Here is a 22592-nt window from a genome sequence, read left to right as displayed (position 1 = left end):
TCCCCCAGCCACAAGGCTGGTTACCCTGTCACAGAAAGCTGTTAGGTTGGTTGGACACAATTTGTTCTTGACAAATCCATGCCAGCTGTTACTTATCATATTATTATCTTCTAGGCGTTTGCACATTGATTGCTTAATTATTTGCTCCAGTATCTTTCCGGGTATTGATGTTAAGCTGACTGGTCTGTAATTTCCTGGGCTGTCCTTATTCCCCTTTTCATAGACGGGGACTATATTTGCCCTTTTCCAGTCCACTGGAATCTCTCCTGTCTTCCAGGACTTTTTGAAGATAATCGCTAATGGCTCAGATATCTCCTTAGTCAGCATCTTGAGTATTCTAGGATGCATTTCATCAGCCCTGGTGACTTGCAGACATCTAACTTGTCTAAGTGATTTTTAACTTGGTCTTAGCAATATGTCCACTTCAGGGAATTGTAGGGATACAGTGGACAGGGCTCCATGGGTTCGCTATCATATACAAATTTTTGACTGAATACGGGGTTGCTGCAGCCCTTCATTCTACTTCCTTTTGGTAGAGGAGAGGTTTCAGCTGAATATTAAATATGTTGTGATCTTCTTATACGTGCTGTACACGAGAGGTTGGAGGAAGGGTAGGGGAAAGGACCATGCTTGTTACAAGAAAGCCTTTGGAGCGTGGGGTTAAATAACATTTGTCACTGATTCCTGCGCTTCTGAGCCACTCAGAGCAGGCGGAAAGGAAGTAGAGGCTGTAACGATGCTGCCTCTGGCGGGACCCAACTGAGAGTATCAATTCAGGACAAATCACTTAAATGGGGCAGTCACAGCCCTAGGCTGGGGTTTTCCCACCTCTAAGGCACCAAGCCAGCCAGACAAAGAGGACTTTGGTCTCACCCCACTGGCCAACCACAAGTCACATAAGCAATTTCCTTAGACACTCCAGTTTCCCAGTATCACCACCAGTGCACTCGTCCTGGGGATGAATGGTTATGAAAACCAACACCCCAATAAAGGAAAAAGAGGTTATATTGATCCCAAAGGACCAAGCCCCAGACCCAGGTCAATATACACATCAGATCTTACCCACAAATCACGCTGTTGCCAATCCTTTAGAATCTAAAATCTGAAGGTTTATTCATAAAGGGAAAAAGGTAGAGATGAGAGCTAGAATTGGTTAGATGGAATCAATTCCATACAGTAATGGCAGAGTTCTTGGTTCAGGCTTGTAGCAGTGATAGAATAAACTGCAGGTTCAAATCAAGTCTCTGGAGTACATCCCCCGCTGGGATGGGTCCTCAGTCCTTTGTTCAGGGCTTCAGTTTGTAGCAAAGTCCCTCCAGAGGTAAGAAGCAGGATTGAAGACAAGATGGAGAAGATGCAGCTGCCTTTTATAGTCCTTTTGCCATGTGGCTTGTGCTTCCTTTGTTCCAACCACAAGCCACCGAGCACATGGCCTGGAAAACCTGAGCTCTGTCCAAAGGCCTGGCCCTGCCTTGCTGAGTCACAAGGCGGATCTGCCTTCTCTCCATGGGTCAGTTGTGTAGCTGATGGTCCTTAATGGGCCATCAAGCAGGCCAGGCAGAGCTGACCCCACATTGTCTGGGGTGTCACCCAGAAGCACGGCACAAGTGTGAAATACAGACACTGTAGAGCCAATACGCATAACTTTAAATACACAATTGATACCTGCACACAGACAGCATAATCATGACCAGCAAAGCATAAGCTTGTCTTAGACGCCTCACTTAACCTCCTTTGTACAAGATTTGGTGCCACTATAGGACCTTGGTCACAACAATGATCTATACGGTCCCAGTTCTTGTCAATAACGTCACAGAGACACAGCTGCATACAATACCTGGGAACTGAGTTTAAAGCGGTTTCAGGTTCAGGACTTGCCGATTTAATTCATCCTGTTTCGTTTGAACCATCTGCCAACCCTCAACCAGGATACAAGTAACAATGCTGGGGAGTTGGTTTGGAATGTGATTGTCATCTCATAGCTTGGTTGCTAATGCAGACAAACTCCTGCTGGGGCCTGTAGCTTTACAAAAAATAATCAAATCTGTGCTCGGTATCTAGTCAATGCTCCTGTTTGTTCTTCCAAAGTCTTAATGACAAAAGTTTGTTTCAATGAACAGCCTGGGTCACTTTGGAGCCAGTGTTTGTGGGACTTCAGGCTATTTTAATGCAGGAAAAACCTGGCCACCACCTTGAGTCAGGCAAGACTTGTTGCTCCCCAGATTTCTGGGTTTGTAGGGAGCTTCCCGTGGGATGGTCTGTGGCGCTAATCGTGTCTATAATTTCTCTAAAGGGAGGGCCCCAGGGTACAGGGCCCGTCTCCGCAACAGTGAGATAAAGTGAACAGACAGACTGTGCAGCTTGGCATTTACCAGCAGCTCGTGCTGCCGTGTTAGCGCTGCGGGAGGAGCCCTAACCTGGCCACTGCTGGACTTGGTGTGGTGACAATCCTCCCTGAACTCGCTCCAGGGCTGGGCTGGCTTTGGGTGTGAGGCTTTTCCCGTTTACCTCCCTTGTTATGAAAACGAGAGGGAAAGTGAAAGTAGAGGCAGCAGCTGTGGAGGTGCTGGGCACAGCACAAAGGCAGGACTGCAGGGAACTCAGTGGCTGAGCAGAACTGGGCTCTGTCCCTGCCCCATCGGGCTGCAGGTCAGTTTTTGCTCCTGCTGGCATCAGCCATTAACGACTGTGGACTCAAACCCCTGATTTCACAGCATCCCAGCAGACCTGGGGAATGTGGCAGAGCCAGCCTGCACCAGTATCTCTGACAGGACTGAGCTGCCCGGCTCATCCCCAGGGCGTGGGGTTCCCTGTTGTTTGCATGGCAATAGCACCTAGAGGCCACAACCCTGACCAGGGCCCTGCTGTGCACAGACACCACGACAGTCAGTCCCTGCCCCACAGAGCTCACAGCCTGAGACAAGAGAGACACGGGACAGGAGGGGAAACTGAGGCATGGGCCTGGCATGCCTGGGGCAGAGTCTGGAAGAAGGGACAGCGTGGTGCTGTCACGGGGAGCTGCCTCACACTGGGTCATGGCCAGGCCTTCCCCGGTGGCACTGAACCAGCCACTGCCAGCAGGTGCTGTGGAGCAGGGCAGCCTCAGGCCCCAGGCCTGCTGGGCCTCCTGAGTCCCCTGCAGCCCCACAGCCCCGGTCCGTCTCTGCAGTGCCCCAGCCAGCACCCGCCCTGGCCCAGGGCCGCCCAGAGGATTCTGGGGGCCTGGGGTCTTGGGCGGTGGAGGTCCCCCGCTTTGGTGGTAAATCGGCGGCGGGGGGGTCCTTCCATTCCGGGACCTGCCGCCAAAGTGCCCCAAAGACCCATGGCGGGGACCCCCCGCCGCCGAATTACCGCCGAAGCGGGACCCACTGCCGAAGTGCAGCCCCCACCGCGGGTCTTTGGGGCACTTCGGCGGTGGGTCCCGGAACGGAAGGACCCCCCACCACCGCCGAATTACCGCCGAAGACCCGGCTGCACTCCGGCGGCGGGTCCCGCTTCGGCGGTAATTCGGCGGCGGGGGGGTCCTTCTGTCCTGGAGAGGAAGGACCCCCCGCCAGCGAAGACCGGGAGTGAAGAAGCTCCGGGGGCCCAGGCCCCGCCAGCGTTTTCCGGGGTCCCCGGAGCGAGTGAAGGACCCCGCTCCAGGGGCCCTGAAAAACTCTCGTGGGGGCCCCTGCTGGGCCCGGGGCCTGGGGCAAATTGCCCCACTTGCCCCCCCCTCTGGGCCCTGGCCCAGCTCAGCCACACGGGTCTCTTGGGAGAGGGGCTGTGTGGAGCACGGGGCCGGGACCAGGGTACTAGGATCCCGCAGGTGCTGGCTGGCAGGGGACGGGGGGGCACTAGGACCCCGTGGTCGCCGGGCTGGCAGGGGACGGGCGGGGCGCTAGGACCCCGCGGGCGCCGGGCGGGCAGGGGACAGGCGGGGCGCTAGGACCCCGCAGGCGCCGGGCAGGCAGGGGACAGAGCTGGGCGCTAGGACCCCGCGGGCACCGGCCCGCTCGCCCAGTTGCAGGAGATCGAAACCGAGCGCGAGGAGCCCGGCCGGGGGCGGGGCTCTGAGGGGCCGTGGGCGGTGCACGGGGCGGGGACTCAGGCCTGGCATGCGCAGAAGCAGCCCCGTGTGACTACAACCCCCAGAATCCCCTTCGCCTCGACTCGGTCCGCAGCGCCGCCGATTGGGCCCCAGCCTCCGGGACCGCCCCTCTTCCCGCCCCCGCGGGGCAACCGCAGCCGCCGATTGGCCAACGAGCGTGTCAGTCCGGCTGGGAGCGGAGCGGAGCGGAGCCCGTGCCCGCGGAGAGACGCACGTGGCGGCGGGACGGCTGCGGCCGGAGGGCGCCGGGGACAGGCAAGGGGGGGCCCCGCCCGGGGATCGCGCCGGCCCCTGAGTGACAGCAGCGGGGTCAGGGAGCCCGGACTCCTGGGTCCCATTGGCGGCCCGGCCCCGCCCCCGCCCAGCTGCCCCGGTCCGGGCCGGGCCGGGCCGAGCCAGGTGCACGGGGCGGGGGACGGGCCGCTCTTGTGGGGACCTTTCCTGGCTCAGACACGCCCCGGGTGAGACGGGCTGGCGCAAGGAGCCGAGTCCTCGCTCCCGCTCCCTTTACCCGGGGCCGCCTGCCCCCCCGGGCTCCCCCTGTACAGGGCAGAGTCCTCGCAACCCCAGCGAGGCCGGGCCCAGCGTTCCTGGGGGCTCAGGGCAGGGGCCAGCCAGGGTGTCCCCACTCCGGGGCGCGCTCTGCGCTGGGCGCTTCCCTGACCATTGCATCCAGCTCACAGCAAATACAGGTTATTAAACAGCAACCAGTGTAAGGAAAAAATGGGAAAAGTTACAGGAAAACCCGTCACCCTGCTCTGTGGCATCTCTGGGGTGATGGGTTCACAGTCTGATCCTCACGTGTCCTGGGCCTTGGCTGTGCTGCAGGGATGCTGCGGGTCGGACACTTGGGCTTGTCTACACTGGCACTTTACAGCATAAGAACATAAGAACGGCCGTACCGGGTCAGACCAAAGGTCCATCTAGCCCAGTATCTGTCTACTGACAGTGGCCAATGCCAGGTGCCCCTGAGGGAGTGAACCTAACAGGCAATGATCAAGTGATCTCTCTCCTGCCATCCATCTCCATCCTCTGGAGGTGGGGTCACAACCTCCTCAGGTAAGGCAGTTCCACAAGTTGACAGTGCCCTGCGTGAAGAAGAACTGAACCTTTCTAGTGCTAGAATATCTTTTTGAGGTGGGGAGACCACATCTGTACACAGTATTCGAGATGTGGGCTTTAGAGCCTTTGGTGAGGACCTTGTCAAAGGCTTTCTGAATCTAAGTATTCAGAACTCTTGGGTGAATGCCATCTGGTCCTGGTGACTTGTTAATAGTTGGCAGTGTTTGTGCGGGGTATACATTGAAGTTGGGCCTCTATTATGGTGTCTTTAGAGGGCCCATGGCAGGGAGGCCACAGTGTTGGGCAGTTGAGATGTTCTTCCCACCACAGGGATGTTGAATGCTATTGTATTATGGTTAGTTACCTCTTGGACCAGCGGATTAAATCTAGAGTCGCCCTTGTGGGTTCCCGTACCAGCTGCTCCATGAAGCAGTCATTTAAAGTATCGAGAAATTTTATCTCTGCATTTCGTCCTGAAGTGAAATGTTCCCAGTCAATATGGGGATAATTGAAATCAGCGTGTGAAAAAACACCCCCCTGAGTGCAGCAAGTTGCAGCGCTGTAAAGTGCCAGTGTAGACAGTGCCCCGGTGCTGGGGGCTGTGCCCCTCGTGGAGGTGGGGTTTTTAGAGCGCTGGGAGATGCAGTGTAGACAGTGCCCTGGCACTGGGGGCTGCGCCCCTCGTGGAGGTGGGGGTTTTAGAGCGCTGGGAGAGGCAGTGTAGACAGTGCCCCGGCGCTGGGGGCTGCACCCCTCGTGGAGGTGGGGGCTTTAGAGCGCCGGGAGAGGCAGTGTAGACAGTGCCCCGGCACTGGGGGCTGCGCCCCTCGTGGAGGTGGGGTTTTTAGAGCGCTGGGAGAGGCAGTGTAGACAGTGCCAGAGTGCTGGGGGCTGTGCCCCTCATGGAGGTGGGGGTTTTAGAGCGCCGGGAGAGGCAGTGTAGACAGTGCCCCGGCACTGGGGGCTGCGCCCCTCGTGGAGGTGGGGGTTTTAGAGCGCTGGGAGAGGCAGTGTAGACAGTGCCCTGGCACTGGGGGCTGCGCCCCTCGTGGAGGTGGGGTTTTTAGAGCGCTGGGAGAGGCAGTGTAGACAGTGCCCCGGCGCTGGGGGCTGCGCCCCTCGTGGAGGTGGGGTTTTTAGAGCGCCGGGAGAGGCAGTGTAGACAGTGCCCCGGCGCTGGGGGCTGCACCCCTCGTGGAGGTGGGGTTTTTAGAGCGCTGGGAGAGGCAGTGTAGACAGTGCCCCGGCGCTGTGCTGTGACCACACAAGCCGTGTGAAAGCTCTGCTGCGGCAGCACTTTAGCCCTTGCTCTGGCGGTGGTTACAGGCCCTCAGGCTCTAGGTGGCAGGACCCTTCTTCCCCCATTGGGGTTACGATTCCCTCCCCCCCCCCCCCGAAGTCTGGCCTGCAAGGCCTCTTGGATGGGGGAGTCCCCCTGTGCTGGTCTCGCTGCCCAGGGTCCCCCCTCGCTCTCCCGAGCTGCTCACTGCACCCGGCTCCAGACTGCTCCAGCCCCAGCACTGCCACTGCTCTGCCTCCAGCCCCAGCACTGCTCAGCTTCCGGCCCCGCTGGCTCTGGTTGCTCAGCTCTGCTCCCAGCACGGATCTGGTTCTCTGGGTCCCGCTGGCTGGCCTGGCTCTGCTCCCCGGCTCAGCTCAGGCTGCTGCTCGCTCCTCCGCTCACTTGCTCCGCTGTGGCCCATGCAATTCCAGCTCACAGGGAAGATGGGACCCCCTGCCTCATTAGCCCACCCACCCTGAGCTGGAGCTCTGGCCTCTCCCCATTGCCTCTGGGGACTGTCAGTCTCAGGGTCCTGGTTTCCCATCCACCCTTCCCCTTTCTTTTGGTACTGGGAGCTAGCAATAAACACCCCCCCACACTGAGTTTTGGTGAGGGGCCGACAGTCCCCTCACCCACCTGACAGGTCCCTTTGTCTGCAGGGCGCTGCCTCCTGCCCCAGCATGGACGAGGAGCAGGCCAGAGAGCTGCTGGGGTTCCTCCGCCTGGACACGCGGCCTGATCTAAAGGGCCAGGCCACAGGCTACGTCCTGGGGCTAACGGGCAGTGCGGAGGGGCGGACGCTGCTGGCAGGCAGGCCGGATTTCCTGGAGGCTCTGCTGCTGCTGACGGGTGACCGCTCCTTGGCCGTGGTGAAGGACAGTTACCACTCGCTCATCAACCTGTCTGTGGCCGTGGCCAGCCACAGGGTCCTGGCTAAGGAGCTGCCAGTGCTGCTGCACCGCCTGCTGGACCCGGGCTACGCCTTCGCCGACCAGGTCTGCACCCTCCTCTCCAACCTGTCCCGGGAGGAGGGCACCTGCCGCCAGGTTTTCCAGGCCATGCAGGAGGAGGGGCTGGGGCTGACCCAGGTTGTGGAGGTGTTCTGCACCGAGGACTACAACAAGAAGGCAGCCCTGCACTACCTGGCCCCCCTGCTCTCCAATCTGACTCAGCTGCCAGAGACCCGGGAGTTCCTGCTGGACAGATCCAGGTGGGTGCTGGCACTCTCGGAACCGGCCTGCGAGCTGGGAACGTGGCGGCGGGTGGGGGGTGCGTGGGCTCAGGGATGCCCCAGGTCACACTGTTAGTCTATCGGTTCTTCTGCCGGCGGGACGCTCTGGGTAGCTCGAAAGCGGGTCTCTCCCCCCAACAGGAGCTGGCCCAGTCGAAGATACTCCCTTCCCCACCTTGTCTCTAATGTCCTGGGACTGACACGGCTGCATCACTGCAATGCCCGTCTCCAGCAGTGCCCCAGGGCGTGCACACGCCAGGTGCCCGTCTCTGACAAGGGCCCCTCCTCTGCCCAGGTGCGTGGTGCAGAGGCTGCTGCCCTACACACAGTACGAGGCCTCCGCCATCCGCCGAGGGGGGGTGATCGGGACGCTCAGGAACTGCTGCTTCGAGTACAGTAAGTGTTTTGCATTTGGGAGGGTACTTGGTGCCCCTCGCCCCTGGGATCCTGCTGGCTTCACTGCCTCGGCCGAGCCCTGAGTGGACTTGCTGGTATCAGCTGGTTCCTGAACCAGCCTGTGCCTTAGAGCTCAGGGCGCTAACCACCCCCCACCCCCTGCGGGACCTCTGGCTTCCGTGCCCAGGCCTGGCCTTGGCTCCCCAGCAGAACGCAGGCCCCAGTCAGGGTTTGCGTGTCCCTTCCCTCCCCAGAGGAGCTGGCGGGGTGTTTTGTGCTTTTGCTTGGCAGCGTGAAGTTTCCTGTTTGGCTCTGGCCGGGCAGTCTGGTGGGCTCCCTGCAGGCCCTGATGGGTGCACTCCCCCTGTTACTCCCCATCTCCTGGTGATTTCTGACCCCTCTTCTAATCCCAGCCTGTGTGGGGTGTCTGTTCCCAGAGTACCATGAGTGGCTGCTAAGCCCCGAGGTGGACCTGCTCCCCTTCCTCCTGCTGCCGTTGGCGGGCCCTGAGGAGTTCCCTGAAGCAGAAATGGAAAGTGAGGAGGGGGACGCTGGGAGGGGGGCTTTGGGGACTAGTGTTTGTGGGTGGGGCCTAGCGGTGGCAGAGTTGTGCAGCTGGGAACACAGAATTCAGTTGGTTTCTGCTCTCATTTCCCCTCTGCTGGGGGGTGGTAAAGTGAGGGGCGGGCGGGGGGCCTCTGCAGTTTTCTGGAAGGAGCCTGTAGATTCGTGTGCCCTGTTAAATCCCCTGCTCTGTTCTAACGCCCCTGCCTGGCTCTGCCCCAGGGCTGCCCGTGGACCTGCAGTACCTGCCACCGGACAAGCAGCGGGAGAAGGACCCCGACATCCGGAAGATGCTGCTGGAGGCAGTCATGCTGGTGGGTCCCTCCCTGTGCTGCTGTAGAACACTGGGGGTGGGGGGCACGGGCTGGGATGGGGGGGTCAAGGCGGCTGGGGCAGAGAGGGTTGCTTTGCAGATGCCCCCTTTCCTGCAGCAGGGCCCCTCCACACCCCTTCCCACCTGCTGCTGCCCCCTATGCGTGCGACCCTCCCTGCTCTCAGGATCCCCAGCCCCACTTACGCTGGAGGTTAGAACCCCTGCTGTTGCAGGGCAGGAGCCGGCCACTCTCTGGTGGGGCTAGGAAGGGGCTTCCCCACAGCTGCCCACCGCAGGGTGTGCCTGGCCTCCCTCTGAAACAGCTGGGGCTGGCCGGGCCCACGCTGGTTGGGGCTGGGGCTGGGTCTGATCCGTGGCCTGGCCCCTCCCCCTGGCTTGCTTCCCACGCAGCTCACAGCCACCAAGGCCGGCCGGCAGCTGGTGAAGGAGAAGGGCACCTACCTGGTCGTGCGGGAGCTCCACCAGTGGGAGACGGAGCCCGACGTCCAGGCTGCCTGCGAGAAGCTGATCCAGGTAGGGGCAGAGGCCCATCGTGTCCATGCGGCTCAGCATCTGGCGGGCAGGGGGCCTGGGCAATTGGGCCCCACCCGGTCTTTGGGGGCCCCCCCTCTCTATTAAACCCCAGGGTGGGGTCCGGTCTCTGCCGGGCAAATGCAGACAAGCGGGGGCGCGATGCTGCCGCATGGTGGTGCAGTTGTTGCATTGCACAGCGAGTTCTGCAGGGGGCGCCGCGTCGGGAGCTGGAGGAGAAGGGGGTCAGTGCGGGTAGGGAGCAGGGCGCTGCTGGCCAGTCCCGGGCCGCTCGGTGGCCTGTTTCCCCTCTGAAGCCCGGCTGCTGTGCCCTGAGCAGGTGCTGATTGGGGATGAGCCAGAGCCCGGGATGGAGAACCTGCTGGAGGTGAAGATCCCCGAGGACGTGGAGGAGCGACTGCAGCACCTGGATCGGGAGGAGGAGCGGCAGCAAGGGCAGCAGGAGACGCAGAGCAAGGGGCCTGGGGCGCAGATGGGCTCCTCGGGGCGGTCGAGGTGACTTGCTGACCTGCTTGCCCTGCCCCGGCAGTGGGGGGCGGGGGCGCTCGGACTCTGTCCAGCCGAGGGCCGCGACCTGCCAGCCATCGTGCGAGCCACACCCAGCCATACCGAATGGAACCGGATGCAGCCACCCTTGCCCTTAATCCAGAGGCGAGGTCTGTAGAGACGGCAGCTCCCAGCGCAGCCTGGTTGCTCTGGAGCAGCGAGAGGGGACTGGGACTGGTAGCTCCTCCCCTGGAGGTTCCTTGCTTCGCTCCAGCCCACATCAGTCGCCACTGCCTGACCAAGGCGAGATGAATCTGGGGGGCCAGGGTTCCCCCTTGCACAGTGCAGCAGTGCTGGCCAAGAGGAGCTGCTCGGCAGGGCGGGGCTGGGGCACAGTGGGAGGTGATGATGCGCCCTGGCTGTGGGGCTGCCCCTGCAGTCCCCGTGGCGGCAGGCGGCTGCCTGGGCTGTGGCCTGAGATTCTCACCTGCACCCAGCGCTGTGCCAGCCCCCCATCCACATGCTGAGCTGGTGTCCGCACAGGCCTACCTGGCCTGGTGTCTCTGGGATGCTGATTCCAGCCCTGCCTGGGCACGGGCTGTGCCTCTAGCGAGGGGGAGATGAACGCTGAGCCCCCGGAGCAGCAGTAACCTGCTGTTTAACTCCCGACGGGGGAAGGATGGGAGGCAGAGCCGGGGCTGGGGGGCAGGAGCTGGCAGTGGCTTCGGGCTGGGTCCTGTTCTTAGCTGCTAAATACACTTGAGAGGCCGGACGCCCCAACTACCCCACGTGTGTTGTCTCCTGCCTGGAAGACCCTGGCACAGCGGCTCTGTGTCCCCCAGCATCCGAGCATGGCCCTGGGGCCTGCAGGTGGCTGGCTGGAAGTTGGCCCTGCCTTAAGCCTGCCCCGAGGTTGGGGGGTGCAAAGGGGACATGAACCACCCCATCTCGCTCCGGCCTCAGGTGCAGCTGGGGCAGCATGGGGGGGTGGCCCACGGCTCAGCTGTCTGGCCTGTGAATGGGCGGAACTGCGGGACTCCCCCGGCCGCCCCCAAGTCTGGCCAGGCCCAGTGTGTCACTGCTCCTGTCTGGTGCCTCCCTCCGGGGCCTTCTCCCTCTGCCCCAGCTCGGTGTTTTGCTCGTTCCAGGGGGCCTGTCGCCAAGGGGTCCGGGCCCTGTGGCTGGGTTCCGCTCCCCTCATTGCCAAGTTCTCACCGCCTCTGCCCCACGGATAAGGCCTGAGCTGCTCCCTGCGCAGGCTGTGGGACCGGCGGGGGAGGGTGGCTGGAGAAGAAGGCCCCAGAGGGGACGGCAGGAGAGAGGCTGTGCGTGGCCATGGCTGGGAGAGGCCCGGGGGAGCAGATGGTCCTGTGGGAGAGGCGGGGGCGCGCCGGGGAACGGGGAGGTGGGGGCGCGCAGGGGAACAGGGAGGCGGGCCCGCGGGGGCGCGCAGGGGAACGGGAGGCGGGGCGTGGGGAGGCGGGGCGCGCAGGGGAACGGCGGGCCCGCGGGGAGGCGAACGGGGAGGCGGGCCCGCGGAGGCGGGCGCGCAGGGGAACGGGAGGCGGGGCGTGGGGGAGGCGCGCAGGGGGAACCGGGAGGCGGGCCCGCGGGGGCGCGCAGGGGAACAGGGAGGCGGGCCCGCGGGGAGGCGGGGAACGGGAGGCGGGGCGTGGGGAGGCGGGCGCGCAGGGGAACGGGGAGGCGGGGGAACGGGGAGTCGGGCCCGCGGGGGCGCGCAGGGGAACGGGGAGTCGGGCCTGTGGGAACTGGGTCTGAGACAAGCTGGGGGATACGGGGCCTGGAGGGAGGCCGGTGGGGGACAGCTGAGAGCCCTCGACTGAATAACATTTAATAGTGCGGGCTGCATCCATCCGTACGGGGTTTGTTTCTGTCGGGGTAGGGCCAAGCGGGGGCGTCTCCGGCCTGGCCCCGGGCGAGGCCCCCTCTAGTTTGTGATGGGCTCCGGCGGGGGCTTCCGGATCATGGACGTGGAGTGGAGGGAGATGACCGGCTTGGGGGAGCCGCTGCCCAGCGCTGCAGCCCCCGGGGGGCTCCTCTCGCCCAGGCGCCGGCTGGCCACGTAGGCGCTGGCCGAGGTGGCCGAGCCAGGCTTGCGGAAGTTGGGGAGGTGGTGGAAGGGGCGGACGCTGGAGAGCAGGCAGGGCCGGTACAGGGAGAACCGGGGCGGGCGCTCAGCCTGGCACGGCGATGGCAGCTGGAGGAGGCAGCCAGCAGAGATCAGCTCGGGGGCCTTGGCTTCCATTTCAGCTCGGCCGGGGAAGGCGTCCTGTGCAGAGGAGGCGCGAGGGCCTGCGGGGGCTTTGGTTCCCTTGGCGGCTCCCTCAGGAGGCTTGGCCGAGCTCTCCAGGTCTGGCAGCAAAGAGACGGAGCCTCCACTCTCGCCTGCAAAGGAAGGGGCAGGATAGAGGGGCCGGTGTCCTGTTCTCCAGGCTGCCGGGCGAGGTCCTGCGGGGCGCTCGGGAGGGGTGGGGGTTGGTATCGCATTCCCCCGGCCGTGGGGCTGTGTCCTGGGGGGTACTCCTGGTGCTGCTAGCTGAGGGGCTGTTCAGGGGGGTGGCTCTGCTCTTTGGGGCAGGGACGCTGCTGGGCAGCAGTGCTCAGTTCAGATGTGGGGCTGGGGTGCTGCTGGCTCCTGGAGCGGGGAGCTGAGCCCCCCCGGGGAGCTGCTCCTGGTCTGGGGCTCCTTGGCTCGTCATGGAGCCAGGCCTGGCACTGGCGAGGCTGCTCCCTCCCTGCTGTGCTCAGCCCGTGCCCCCCAGCTGTGGGGCTGCCCGCTGAAGGCAGACCTGGGGGCACGTCGCGCACCTACCTTGGGCGGACGGCTTCTCCAGGACTGGGCCGAGCTCCGGGGGCCGGCCCGTGGCGTTCAGCGCCTGGTGGAAGATGGCCGAGGTGGCGGGCAGCATCCAGCAGTGCGTGGCCACCTGCTGCAAGCCCAGCCGGGCCCCAGGCTTCAGCTGCAGCAGGCCCTGGATCAGGTTCTGGCACTCTGGCACAAAGAGAGGGGCTGGAGCCTGACGGCTGGGCCTGCCCCACGCGTTGGCAGGGCGGCTGCCCCCCACCCTCCCCCTGGCTCCCAGAGCGGGGCAGGGTCGCTGGTGCCGCACGCTGGGCTCCATGGGCCCTCACCCAGCCCCCAGCCAACCCCGCGGGCGCTGCCTGGCTTTCCCCTCCCTGCTCCCCAGGCCGGTGTTTGGTGTGAGGAGGGGCTGGAGTCGGCCTGGGGCAGGGCTTGTGGGGGGCAGCCCTCACTCCTCAGTGCAAAGCAGGAGCCGTGGGGCAAAGGGGGAGCCAGCCCGTTCCCTGCCCCAGCTCCGGCTGACACTTGGCTTCCCCTCCTGCCCCAGGGCGGCCCCGACCCTGCCTGGCTGCTCGGGGACCCCGCTCGGGGCAGCAGGGCTCGCGGCTCTCCATGGGCCGCGCAGGGCGTGAGGGTTACCTGGGGAGATGGGCTGCCGGAAGGAGAGGCCCTGTTTTATCATGTGGATCATCTTGTGAGGCTGGCGCTCTTTGAAGGGCAGCTTGCCGGTCACCATGGCGTACAGGATCACGCCGCTGCGGGAGGAGGCCGGGGTCAGAGGGGCTGGCGCCAGGCCCAGCCTCCCCAGACAGGGCATGGGCTGCATGGCCCACGGCCGCTCCCAGCACCTGGTACTCATGGGGCAGCCTGCCCCGTAGCCTAGTGGTGAGCATGGCGTGGGCCCCTGCCTGGGCCCATCTGCAGAGGGCAGCAGCTACGGAGCGTTACAGCAGCTCCCGCTGTTGTTCTGGAGCGCCCCGTTCAAACCCCAGGGTGTTGGCCATCGGGGGGGCCCTGGTGCTCTCACCCCCCTGCGGGCAGCCTGCTTGACCCCCACTACACAGTGCTAATGGGCCCCACAATGCTGCCGGCTCCACCCAGCCCCTCCATGGTACTCGCAGTGCCCAGGAAGTGACCGACTCCTCTCCCTGCTCCGGGAGCTCCTGCTTCCCGCAGGCCATGTCCCTCCCCGCAGGAGACGTGGCGCTCACAGGCTCCACAGGTCAGCCAGCTCGCCGTTGTACTTCTTGCTCATGAGGATTTCGGGGGCCGTGTAGGCCACAGAGCCGCAGAATGTGCTCATCAGGGAATTCTTCAAGGAGTAGCGGTTGGCAAACCCAAAATCTGTAATGCAACGACCCCCCGGTGAGATGCCTGCTCAGTGCTCCATGGCCTGGCCCCCGTAGCGATGGGAGCCGAGGGGGATGTGGCCTTTCTCTCTCCCCACCCACCGCCAACTGACCGAGTCAGCAGTCTGGCCCCCCAGTCCAGGGCTCTCACAGCTCTGCCCACGCCACGCCTCCACCCTGAGCTGTCCAGGCGTGGTGCTCTGGGGGACAGGCCCCCAAACTCGGATTCAGCAATGACCTAATGGCTGATTTGAATCCAGATGAAGGACAACAGGCCTACCCCTCCCCCCCCCCGTCTCTTGGGCCCAGACCCTCAAAGGTATTTAGGCACCTAACTTGCATTGATTTCAGAGGCACCCAGTAAAGCTGCATCGCGAGGAGCAGGTGCCTCGAGGGATTGGTCCTGGGCACCAGAGCCTTTCACCTCTTCCGTGACTGGTTGGAACCCAGCCCAGACTGGCAGTGAGGAGAAGGCCCTGCTGTCTGATGGCTGCTCAATGGCCCAGTGAAATGAGTTCAGTCCCGTTCCCAGCCGCTGGTGCCAGCCTGCACCTTCAGTGGTGGTCTCGGAGGGGAGGCCAGGAGCTGACTGGGCCTGGAGCCCGAACTCCCTTGAGGGAAACACAAGACCCGGAGCCGCACGCCCCTAGAGCAAAATGCAAAATTCACGATGTGGCAGCTTCCCCGCCCAAGTGCTGCCCCGGCTGCCCCTGCACTGAGGTGGGTCAAACCCGTTCCCAGACAAGCCAGGCCGTGAACCCCCAGAGCTCAGCGGGGTACTCAAGCTGGGGGCTACTTGGGTGAGTGTCGGGTGGGGGCTGCTGGGCCATGTGACCGTGAAATGAGCATTAAAGGGATGCTCTCAGTGGTCACTGAACAACTTGTGTTTCAGACCCCCAAATGGCAGGTCGCCCACCTAGGAACATAGAATGTGGGGCATGCTTGTGGGATGGGGCTGTGTCCTGGAAGCAGTGACAGTGACTAGGACTCAGGGATCATGCTTGGGAACCAACTGGACGTGAGGTCCCAGTGCAAGGCTGTATCAGAGCGGGAACGTGGTCCTCGGGTGGCTAAGCAGGAGAAGGACTGGGAGCAAGGAGGGGTGTTACCTCTGCGTACAGCAGACTTTGACAAACTGGGAAGGGTTCAGAGGAGAGCTACAAGGATGAGTCGAGGGCTGGAAAACCGGCCTGAGTGAGAGAGTGTAAAGGAGCTCAGTCTGCTGAGTATATCCCCGAGAAGGGTAGGAGGTGACGAGCACAGCCCGTGGGTTCCTACAGGGGAAGAGATTTCTAGAGCAGACCTCTCTTTAATCTCGCAGGCGGAGGCAGGACCTGGTTTAATGGCTAGAAGATGAAGCGAGACATTCAGACTAGAAATGAGGAGCACTGGGATGATATTAACCACTGGATCGTGGTGGGGAACGTTACTTGGGGTCTAGATTAAGACTCAGAAGATTGCTCTGGCTCCCGCAGAAGCTATGGGCTGGATGGGGAGGGTCTCTGGCCAGTGTTACACAAGGCTAGCTCTGTAGGGGCCGTTTTGTCTGTGAAACCTGAAATCGAATCAGTTAAGACCCTGAGTTCAAAGCAGTCTGAGGTTCCCTGCAGTCCCCGGCTGATTTCTGTGGCTTTGCAACAAGGTCCTAGTTCTTCCACGTTTGTGTCTCCCTGTTGTGGGAGAGCAGCTCACACCCACGAAGAGTGATGCTGGCTCTGCACTGAGAGCTGGCAAATGCACGAAGGAGACAAACTGAAATGAGGGAGCAAGAGAACGTGGCTGTCCCTGGTGACACCTCGGCAGGTAGGCGCTGAATGGAAGCTGGCTTCCCGTTTGGAGCTGGGCTCCGCCCGGGGTCACAAGCAAAGTCACCTCAGTAAAAAGTAACCTAAATGCAATGGCTCCTCTTCCTTGTGCACCGAGTGCCCAGGCTGAGCCCCCCAGCACGGAGCACTGAGCAGCTCAGGGACGCCTAGCCAGGGCTGGCAGAAGGGAACAATTCCTGCCCCTCGAAATGGGTAGCACTCACCTGTCAGCTTAATGAAGCCTCGCTCATCCAGCAGGATATTCTCACATTTCAGGTCTCTGCAGAGAACACAAAGCAGGAGCACCAATGTCACTGGGCGGTGAGATCCCCTGTCCCTGCCCCGGTGAGCATGCGATGTATATCCCTGCCAATAGCCTGCTGGGGTCAGGTACCCAGCCACGCTAGGTGTGCACAGCTGAGGTGGGCAGGAAGGTGGCTCTGTCAGCCCTGATCCTGGGGCCATTGGGGGATTAAATGGCCCTAGCGATAACTTAGAGCAGCCTAAGGGCTGAACTAAGTTACGCTGCCTGGAGTGGTCCCAGAGCCGCTGCTTCACCGTATGAAGCACTGTGTGCTCCAGGCCTGCCCCCTCTTGCACCTGCTCTGGCCCCCCACTCCCAATGGGCCCCCCATGCTGGGAGGGGGCATATGGTGTGAAGGTGACTGTGGTAGCTTCACACCTGCTGAGGTTCCCCAGGGAGGGGGCAGGCAGGGACCCGGTGGGGCCATGAGCTGGCCAGGGGCCCTGCGCAGCAACATTGACAGTCTCTGGGCTTTTTAATGATGTTTGTGCTGGAGTGTCCCCAGCGCTTGGGACAGTAACGCTGAGCAGGACAAGGCAGGGGCTAAGGAGCCAGCCTGCCCTGGACCCTGGAGCACCAGCTGGATGGAGCCCTGCAGTCCCCCCCAGCACACCAGCTATATGGGACAGGACGTGAACTCTATGGGGAGGCCCCATGCTCCAGAGGCCAGAGCAAGGGGATGAGCACTGGGACTCCTGGGTTCTCCAGATGTGAGCGGGAGGTGATGAACTCCAGGCACCTTCCAGTCAAGCTGCCGCCGCAGCCTTTGACAGGGCCCCTGCAGGCTTGGGCTCCAGCAGCCCCTCCCACCTGTGCACGATGCCCACGTTGTGGCAGTGTGCCACGGCACTGACGATCTGCCGGAACAGCCTTCGCGCCTCCTCCTCCTCCAGCCCGGGGCACTCCCTGCGGTCGGAGGTGGCGTTGATGTGCTCCAGTAGGTCGCCGCGGGAGGCCAGCTCCAGCACGAGGTAGGTGCGCCTGTTGTTCCTGTACATCTCGTAGAGCTGGATCTGCCGAGGCGACAGGGCCATGAGAGACACGCCCGTTCCTGGACAGAGAGCCCCTGCAGCGGTGTGGGGCAGCGTCTCTCCGGGGCTAGGGAGCTCCCGCACCAGTGCCCCCAGGGCAATGTGACGGGATTCCCTGGAGGACAGACAATCCCAGGCCTATCCAGAGGGTGCTGTCAGCCCAGGAGGCTGGGTTGGGGAATGGCGCCTGGGTCTCCAGCAGGGCAGCGTAGAGCCCTGGCTCCTAGACAGCCCGGCAGGCTTGGTTAGCGACAGCCCCGGCCTGGGAACTAGACCCAGTTCTCCTGCAAGGAGCTGCGAGGAGCGAGGCCCCAGGCTACCCACGGAGGATGCATCGCCTGGGTTTGTGCTTTAAGGGAGGCCCCAGAACCTGAGAGGAGCTGGGAGAAGAAGAGACGCAGTGGCTGAGCCCCGAGGCTGAGATTTCCAAGCCTGACTAGGGGGTTAGGAGACACAGCTCCACAATTAATTCCACTAGGAGCTGTGTGTCTAAACCCCCTCGCCTGGACTGGCCTTTGCCCGCTTGAGACTGAGAATTGCTGCAGGCTGCCCCCCGCCCCGCCCCAAAGGAAGGCTGATTAGCATCCCTGGCGCGTGGCCTTTGCCTGTGCAGTTTGGTGCCCTCTGGTAGGCACAAGAAAAGGCCGAGGTAGCGGGGGTGGGGAAGGGGGGAGCAGCTGGGACTCACCACGTTGATGTGCTTGTAGGTTGCATTAAGGGAGTAGATTTCTCTCGGGAGGAATTTTCTGGAATATTCCAAGGGGGCTTTGGCTGTGGATATGATCTTTATGGCCACCTGGGAGAGGAGAGGGCGGCTGCTGAGTTGCACGCAGGAGAATGGGAAGCCGACCCTGAGCCCTCCTGGCCCTTGGAGAGAGAGTGACTGCGTCTGGCCGGTCCAGCGGGCCGTGCGGGCATGCCTAAAGGAGACGCTGACGGGCGCAGCAGAGGGGCAGGCTGGAGGGAGGCCAGGTGAGGAAAGGACTGGTGGGGGTGACTGGATGTACGGCACCATGTGGAGTGAAATATCTTCTGTCTGAGCCAGCAGTGGCAGGCGAGTCTGGGAAACCCAAGTGAAGGGGGGGCAGGGGACTGTCTGGGTGTCTCTTCGGCACATCACTTGGGAATGAGTGTCTGTGTGTCCTCTGAATCTGAGCAAATGAATGGGAGAATTCAGAACACAACCACAGCCAGAGACGTGGCCGGGGAACAACAGCGAACCCCACCATGAGTACAATCCCACTGGCAACATTCTGCACAGAACGAGAACAACCCATCCGGGGTAAAATCCTGACCAGGGAGCATAAGGCTCGCCAACACCAGCACGGCCAGCACAGCGAGGGACAGGGCTTGGAACAGGAAGTGGGACTCGGCCCAGCTCAGAGAGCTAATATTTGGGGCTGGGATTTGCCCAGAGCATCCAGGGGACTCAGTCTCCCAGCTGCTGTTCCAGGCACCAGACTCCCTTTGGCTTCTTTGAGCCTAAGAAATAGACGGAACTACCTAGACACATGCCAGCCATCACCTGGCCGGCTTGGCGTGTAAGTGATACCCCTGGTTTCCCAGGGGCTCGCCCCCTGCATGGCTCTGCCAATATCCCACCCTCCAGGAGCACAGCACCTCTTGCTCTCCAGGACCCGGGCTTCTCCTGAGCAACCAGACTGGCTGGTCACTTCCCATGGATCAGTGCCCCCAAACTCGCTGCACCGCTGAGCTGAGAGCAGGCCTGGAGCGGTGCCTTATTCTGCAGAGCCCCCAGGGGTATTGTATGCTCAGTGACTTAGCTCCTTTTCCTGCTGGTTCCCTGGCATTTCCCAGCCTTGTCCCCCAGGCCCTGCAGTCCTCACCATGGAGTGCCGCTTGCTCCGAAGGTCTGAGGCCAGCTTGTAGTTCTGTCTTAGCTTCTCTTGGGTGGCGTAGCCCAGGTAGACTTTGGAGAAGGCCCCAGAGCCAATCTTCCTGGAGGAGAGGAGGTAGCCATTCTCCTTGCTTTCACGCACCTGTTCCATGAAAGTCTTCCTGTCCGCCTCTCGCTTAGCGCAGCTTTTCATGGCGCCCAATGGGCATTCTTGGCTCCACCCAGGCTCGCGAAAGAAAGGGCAGCAGAGTGATCCTGCTGGGGTGGGCGTGGGGACGGTGATTGCACTGGGGCTGGAGGGAACGCCACAGGGACCAGAGTCCAAATATGACCATTAGCTCCCCAGGAGGGTGAAGGACAAAGGAGAAACGCAAAGCACTGGGGTCTCCTAGCGCGTTGCCCTTCCCATCTTTCAGTTTGGCCCCCGAGGGCTCAGTGGCACAGGGCAAGGCCACGGGATGGAGAAGTGTCCACAGAGATGGGAGAAGGATGCGCGTTCTAGAGGCAGCATTCTAGAACTGAAGTGTAACAAGCTGGTTTAGAACGCTGCCCTGGCTCCAGAGCACCGTGTCCCTTCTAGAGCAATCGTCACTCCCGGGGAGGGGGTCTGGAGATGGACAGGAATCCCTCCCCCACGGAAATGCAGCCACCTCTGCACTGGAGCACTGCAGCCAGGTGGGGGATTGGCACAGCAGGGAAGGGGAAGGGTTACTTTGGCCAAGAACTCCAGAATGAATCCCAGGGGATTTTTAATAACCACATAGAGCCCTCACCTCAGGGAGTTCACACAGGAATACGCATGGAACTGAATGTACCTGCGACCAGGGAGTTTAAGGCAAACTTGACAAAGCCCCGGCTGGGATGATTTAGTTGGGTTTGGTCCTGCTTTGAGCAGGGGGTTGGACTAGATGACTTCCTGAGGTCCCTTCCAACCCTGAGATTCTATGATTCTATGATTCTAAACCAGATGCTTAAACCACTCGTCACTCAGTGAGAAGCGTATGGAAGGAGCACAGGGCTAGGACCCAGGGTACCCCTTAGCTGGCCAAAGGACAACTAGTAGAGTTTGTTACTTCTATTTCCGGCTCTCTTATAGACTTGATCTGTGGCCTTGGGCAAGTCCTTGCCTCCATTTCTGCCTCAAATTCCCCATCTGCACTTAGCCTGCATCACAGGGCTGTGAGAATTAATTCATTTGCAAAGTGCCTGGGCTGGATTTCCACCAATCACCAGGAGGTGGAGAGCTCCGGGCTTCCACGCCATGGAGAAACCTTAAATACTTTGCTCCTGTGGCCTATGAGCCTATCGCATAGGAGTTGACCATAACCCTAAATAACACAATGGGGACTGGATGAGCAAATGAACTAACTGGCTACACTGGCCATCCAAGGGCTAGTTCTGAAATAACTCGGGAGCAAGCGTCAGGGATTTATTCCCAAGTAGCCTGTGGACACATGCGGGAGGGAACTGAGGATTTACTGTTGCACAAATATCAACACGGTGGCTCCCCCAGACACTTTGAAATCTGGAAGACAAACAAAAAGGCAAGAAGCACTTGGAGACCTGGGAGAAGGAAACAGATCTATTTATTTCGACTCTTTTTCAACCTGAGTGTCTAGTCGATGTTCAGGGCCCCGGGCCAGGATGTTCCAGTTGGAAGTAGAAATTGGTGAAGTCCAGTATGTTCTTCAATGCAGTCTTGTTTCTTAACCAGGACTATGGAAAGCCCCGCTTCCCTGAGTGCAGGAGGAAGCCAGAACAAGAGGAGACGTTCCTAGGCTCTCTCGCCAGCTTTTACCAAGGTCACGCTGTGCCCGCAGGCTGCTGCTCAGCGTTCTTGCTTTCTGCCTCTCCCTCTGTTCTTGCCTGGTCTCCGTTTCTGTGTCTTCAGTCACACACGCACCTGGTCACAGTCAGGCGTGATTGACGCGCCCTAAAAGTGTGGGGCCACCGGCGCCCTAACCTTGGCTCCACCCCCCTTCCCCCAAGACCTCGCCCCCTCTTACATCTCTCTGCCCCCCATCGCTCGTCCTTATGGCCTATAAAAAGTGATGGGACCATGGCCCCCTGCCCCCCCCATTCCAGCACCCCATGTCACACTACCCACTGGACTCCCCTGCCCGCATGGTGCCAGTTTCTGGGCAGACTCAAAAAGGCCTGTGTTAGGTGTGGCCCCTTAGCCCCCTCTCCCAGGTATTTGAAATGAAGGGCACGTTCACACATCCGTTCGAATGAGGTTTTAACTCAACCCCTAACAAGGTTTTACTCAGCTCATCCAGCCTCCATCACCCTTGTTACATTTTCAGACAAGCACCTTTGTGCTTTCTCCTGTGCTGCCCCTCACACTTGGGAGGAGCGTCCCGTAAACAGCTGCAAAAGTACCTCATTATCCTACTTCAACCGCCACCCCCCCGAAAACTCCCCTTTGCCATGGAGCTTACAGGAAGCTGGAGGGTGGCTCGGCTGCTGGTGTGCTCAGCCACTGCCTGCCAGGCTGACCACCGTTGGCTCAGTGTTTCCTCGTGCTCCCCCTGGGTCGCTCTGTACCCAGCCGTTGTCTCTTCTCTTATCCTTCCATTTCAGCTCTTTGGGGCAGGGACTGTCCTTTTGTTTGGTATTTGTCCATCCCTGGGTCTCCTAGGTGCTATGGGAATACAGAGCCTGGTTATTCACAATAATACCAGCTATCGTCTTCTTCGTGGGGTCACCTTGGGTTTTGGGGCCTTGCAGAGGACGTGGATCTTTGCCCTTCTCAGAAGCAAGCGGCCGTTAACCTCCCGACAGTGGGGACAGACAAGAACACGATAGGGGTTCCTCCATCTCCAGTGTGGGTCCGGGAGCCTACCCGTGGGGAGACGGCTGCTCCACCGCTCAGTGAGAGGGGACGTCTCCTCTGCGCAGTGAGGGGAAGGCTATCTGGGTTTCTCCAGCAGGTGGCACAGACGCATTTCTCTCACCTATTTGTAACGAGGCTTCTGTGCGTCCCCCCAGACTCTCCGTTTTATTGCAGTATTTCCCAGCCCTGTCGTTCCTGCAGTGCTGGACCAGGCAGGATACAAATGCAGTTGGGATTTCTCTCTTCTTCCTCCCATCCTCCCGCTCAGGAGCTGCTCAAGACCCAAACAAACTGATGGCAAGAAATGGGAGCTAGTGAAGGAGCATCTTGCAGCTGCGCTGGTGAGTTAGAGCTGTCCCTTACCTCCGTCCTCTGCCCCAATACACAGCCAAGCCAAGCCAAGCTGCTGTTCTCTATGCTGCAGGGTTGGCCAGGAAGCCGTCAGTGGGCTAACAAAGTTCACCAAGTGTCAGTGATGGGGAAACCAGCACACAACGTTACAGGGAATGTGCCGGTTACTAACAGTAGTAACCCAGTCGGGATGGAGAACCCTGGTAACGCACAACGTGTTCCGTTCTGGCTCGTCCCTCTGGGTGCTCACAGGAG

General features: G+C 61.2%; 2 protein-coding genes across 4 annotated transcripts; one reads left to right on the top strand and one right to left on the bottom strand.

Moving 5' to 3' along the window:
• Positions 1–4488: 4488 nt before the first annotated feature.
• HGH1 (HGH1 homolog) lies at positions 4489–10762 on the top strand. Its single transcript, XM_039525462.1, has 7 exons — positions 4489–4554; positions 7097–7647; positions 7964–8064; positions 8502–8600; positions 8851–8942; positions 9353–9475; positions 9813–10762. Exons 2-7 carry the CDS (start codon positions 7118–7120, stop codon positions 9990–9992), a joined length of 1125 nt encoding a protein of 374 aa, XP_039381396.1. The 5' UTR covers positions 4489–4554; positions 7097–7117; the 3' UTR covers positions 9993–10762.
• A 1055-nt stretch (positions 10763–11817) lies between these two features.
• On the bottom strand, positions 11818–19643 carry LOC120398236 (testis-specific serine/threonine-protein kinase 5-like). 3 transcript variants are annotated; one of them, XM_039525459.1, is made up of 8 exons: positions 19140–19643; positions 17981–18088; positions 17072–17274; positions 16182–16237; positions 14015–14147; positions 13443–13558; positions 12813–12992; positions 11818–12385 (listed from the first exon to the last, which is right to left on the bottom strand). In XM_039525459.1, exons 1-8 carry the CDS (start codon positions 19341–19343, stop codon positions 11928–11930), a joined length of 1458 nt encoding a protein of 485 aa, XP_039381393.1. In that variant the 5' UTR covers positions 19344–19643; the 3' UTR covers positions 11818–11927. The 3 variants fall into 3 exon arrangements, with proteins under 3 accessions (XP_039381393.1, XP_039381394.1, XP_039381395.1); XM_039525460.1 differs by having other exon boundaries at positions 17072–17268; XM_039525461.1 differs by lacking the exon at positions 12813–12992.
• Between the last annotated feature and the right edge of the window lie 2949 nt (positions 19644–22592).

The sequence above is a fragment of the Mauremys reevesii genome, linkage group 2 (genome assembly GCF_016161935.1).
Source record: "Mauremys reevesii isolate NIE-2019 linkage group 2, ASM1616193v1, whole genome shotgun sequence".
Taxonomy (NCBI): Eukaryota; Metazoa; Chordata; order Testudines; family Geoemydidae; genus Mauremys; species Mauremys reevesii.
Note: the sequence above shows the minus strand (reverse complement) of the source record. Positions and strands in the feature narration are given on the sequence as shown.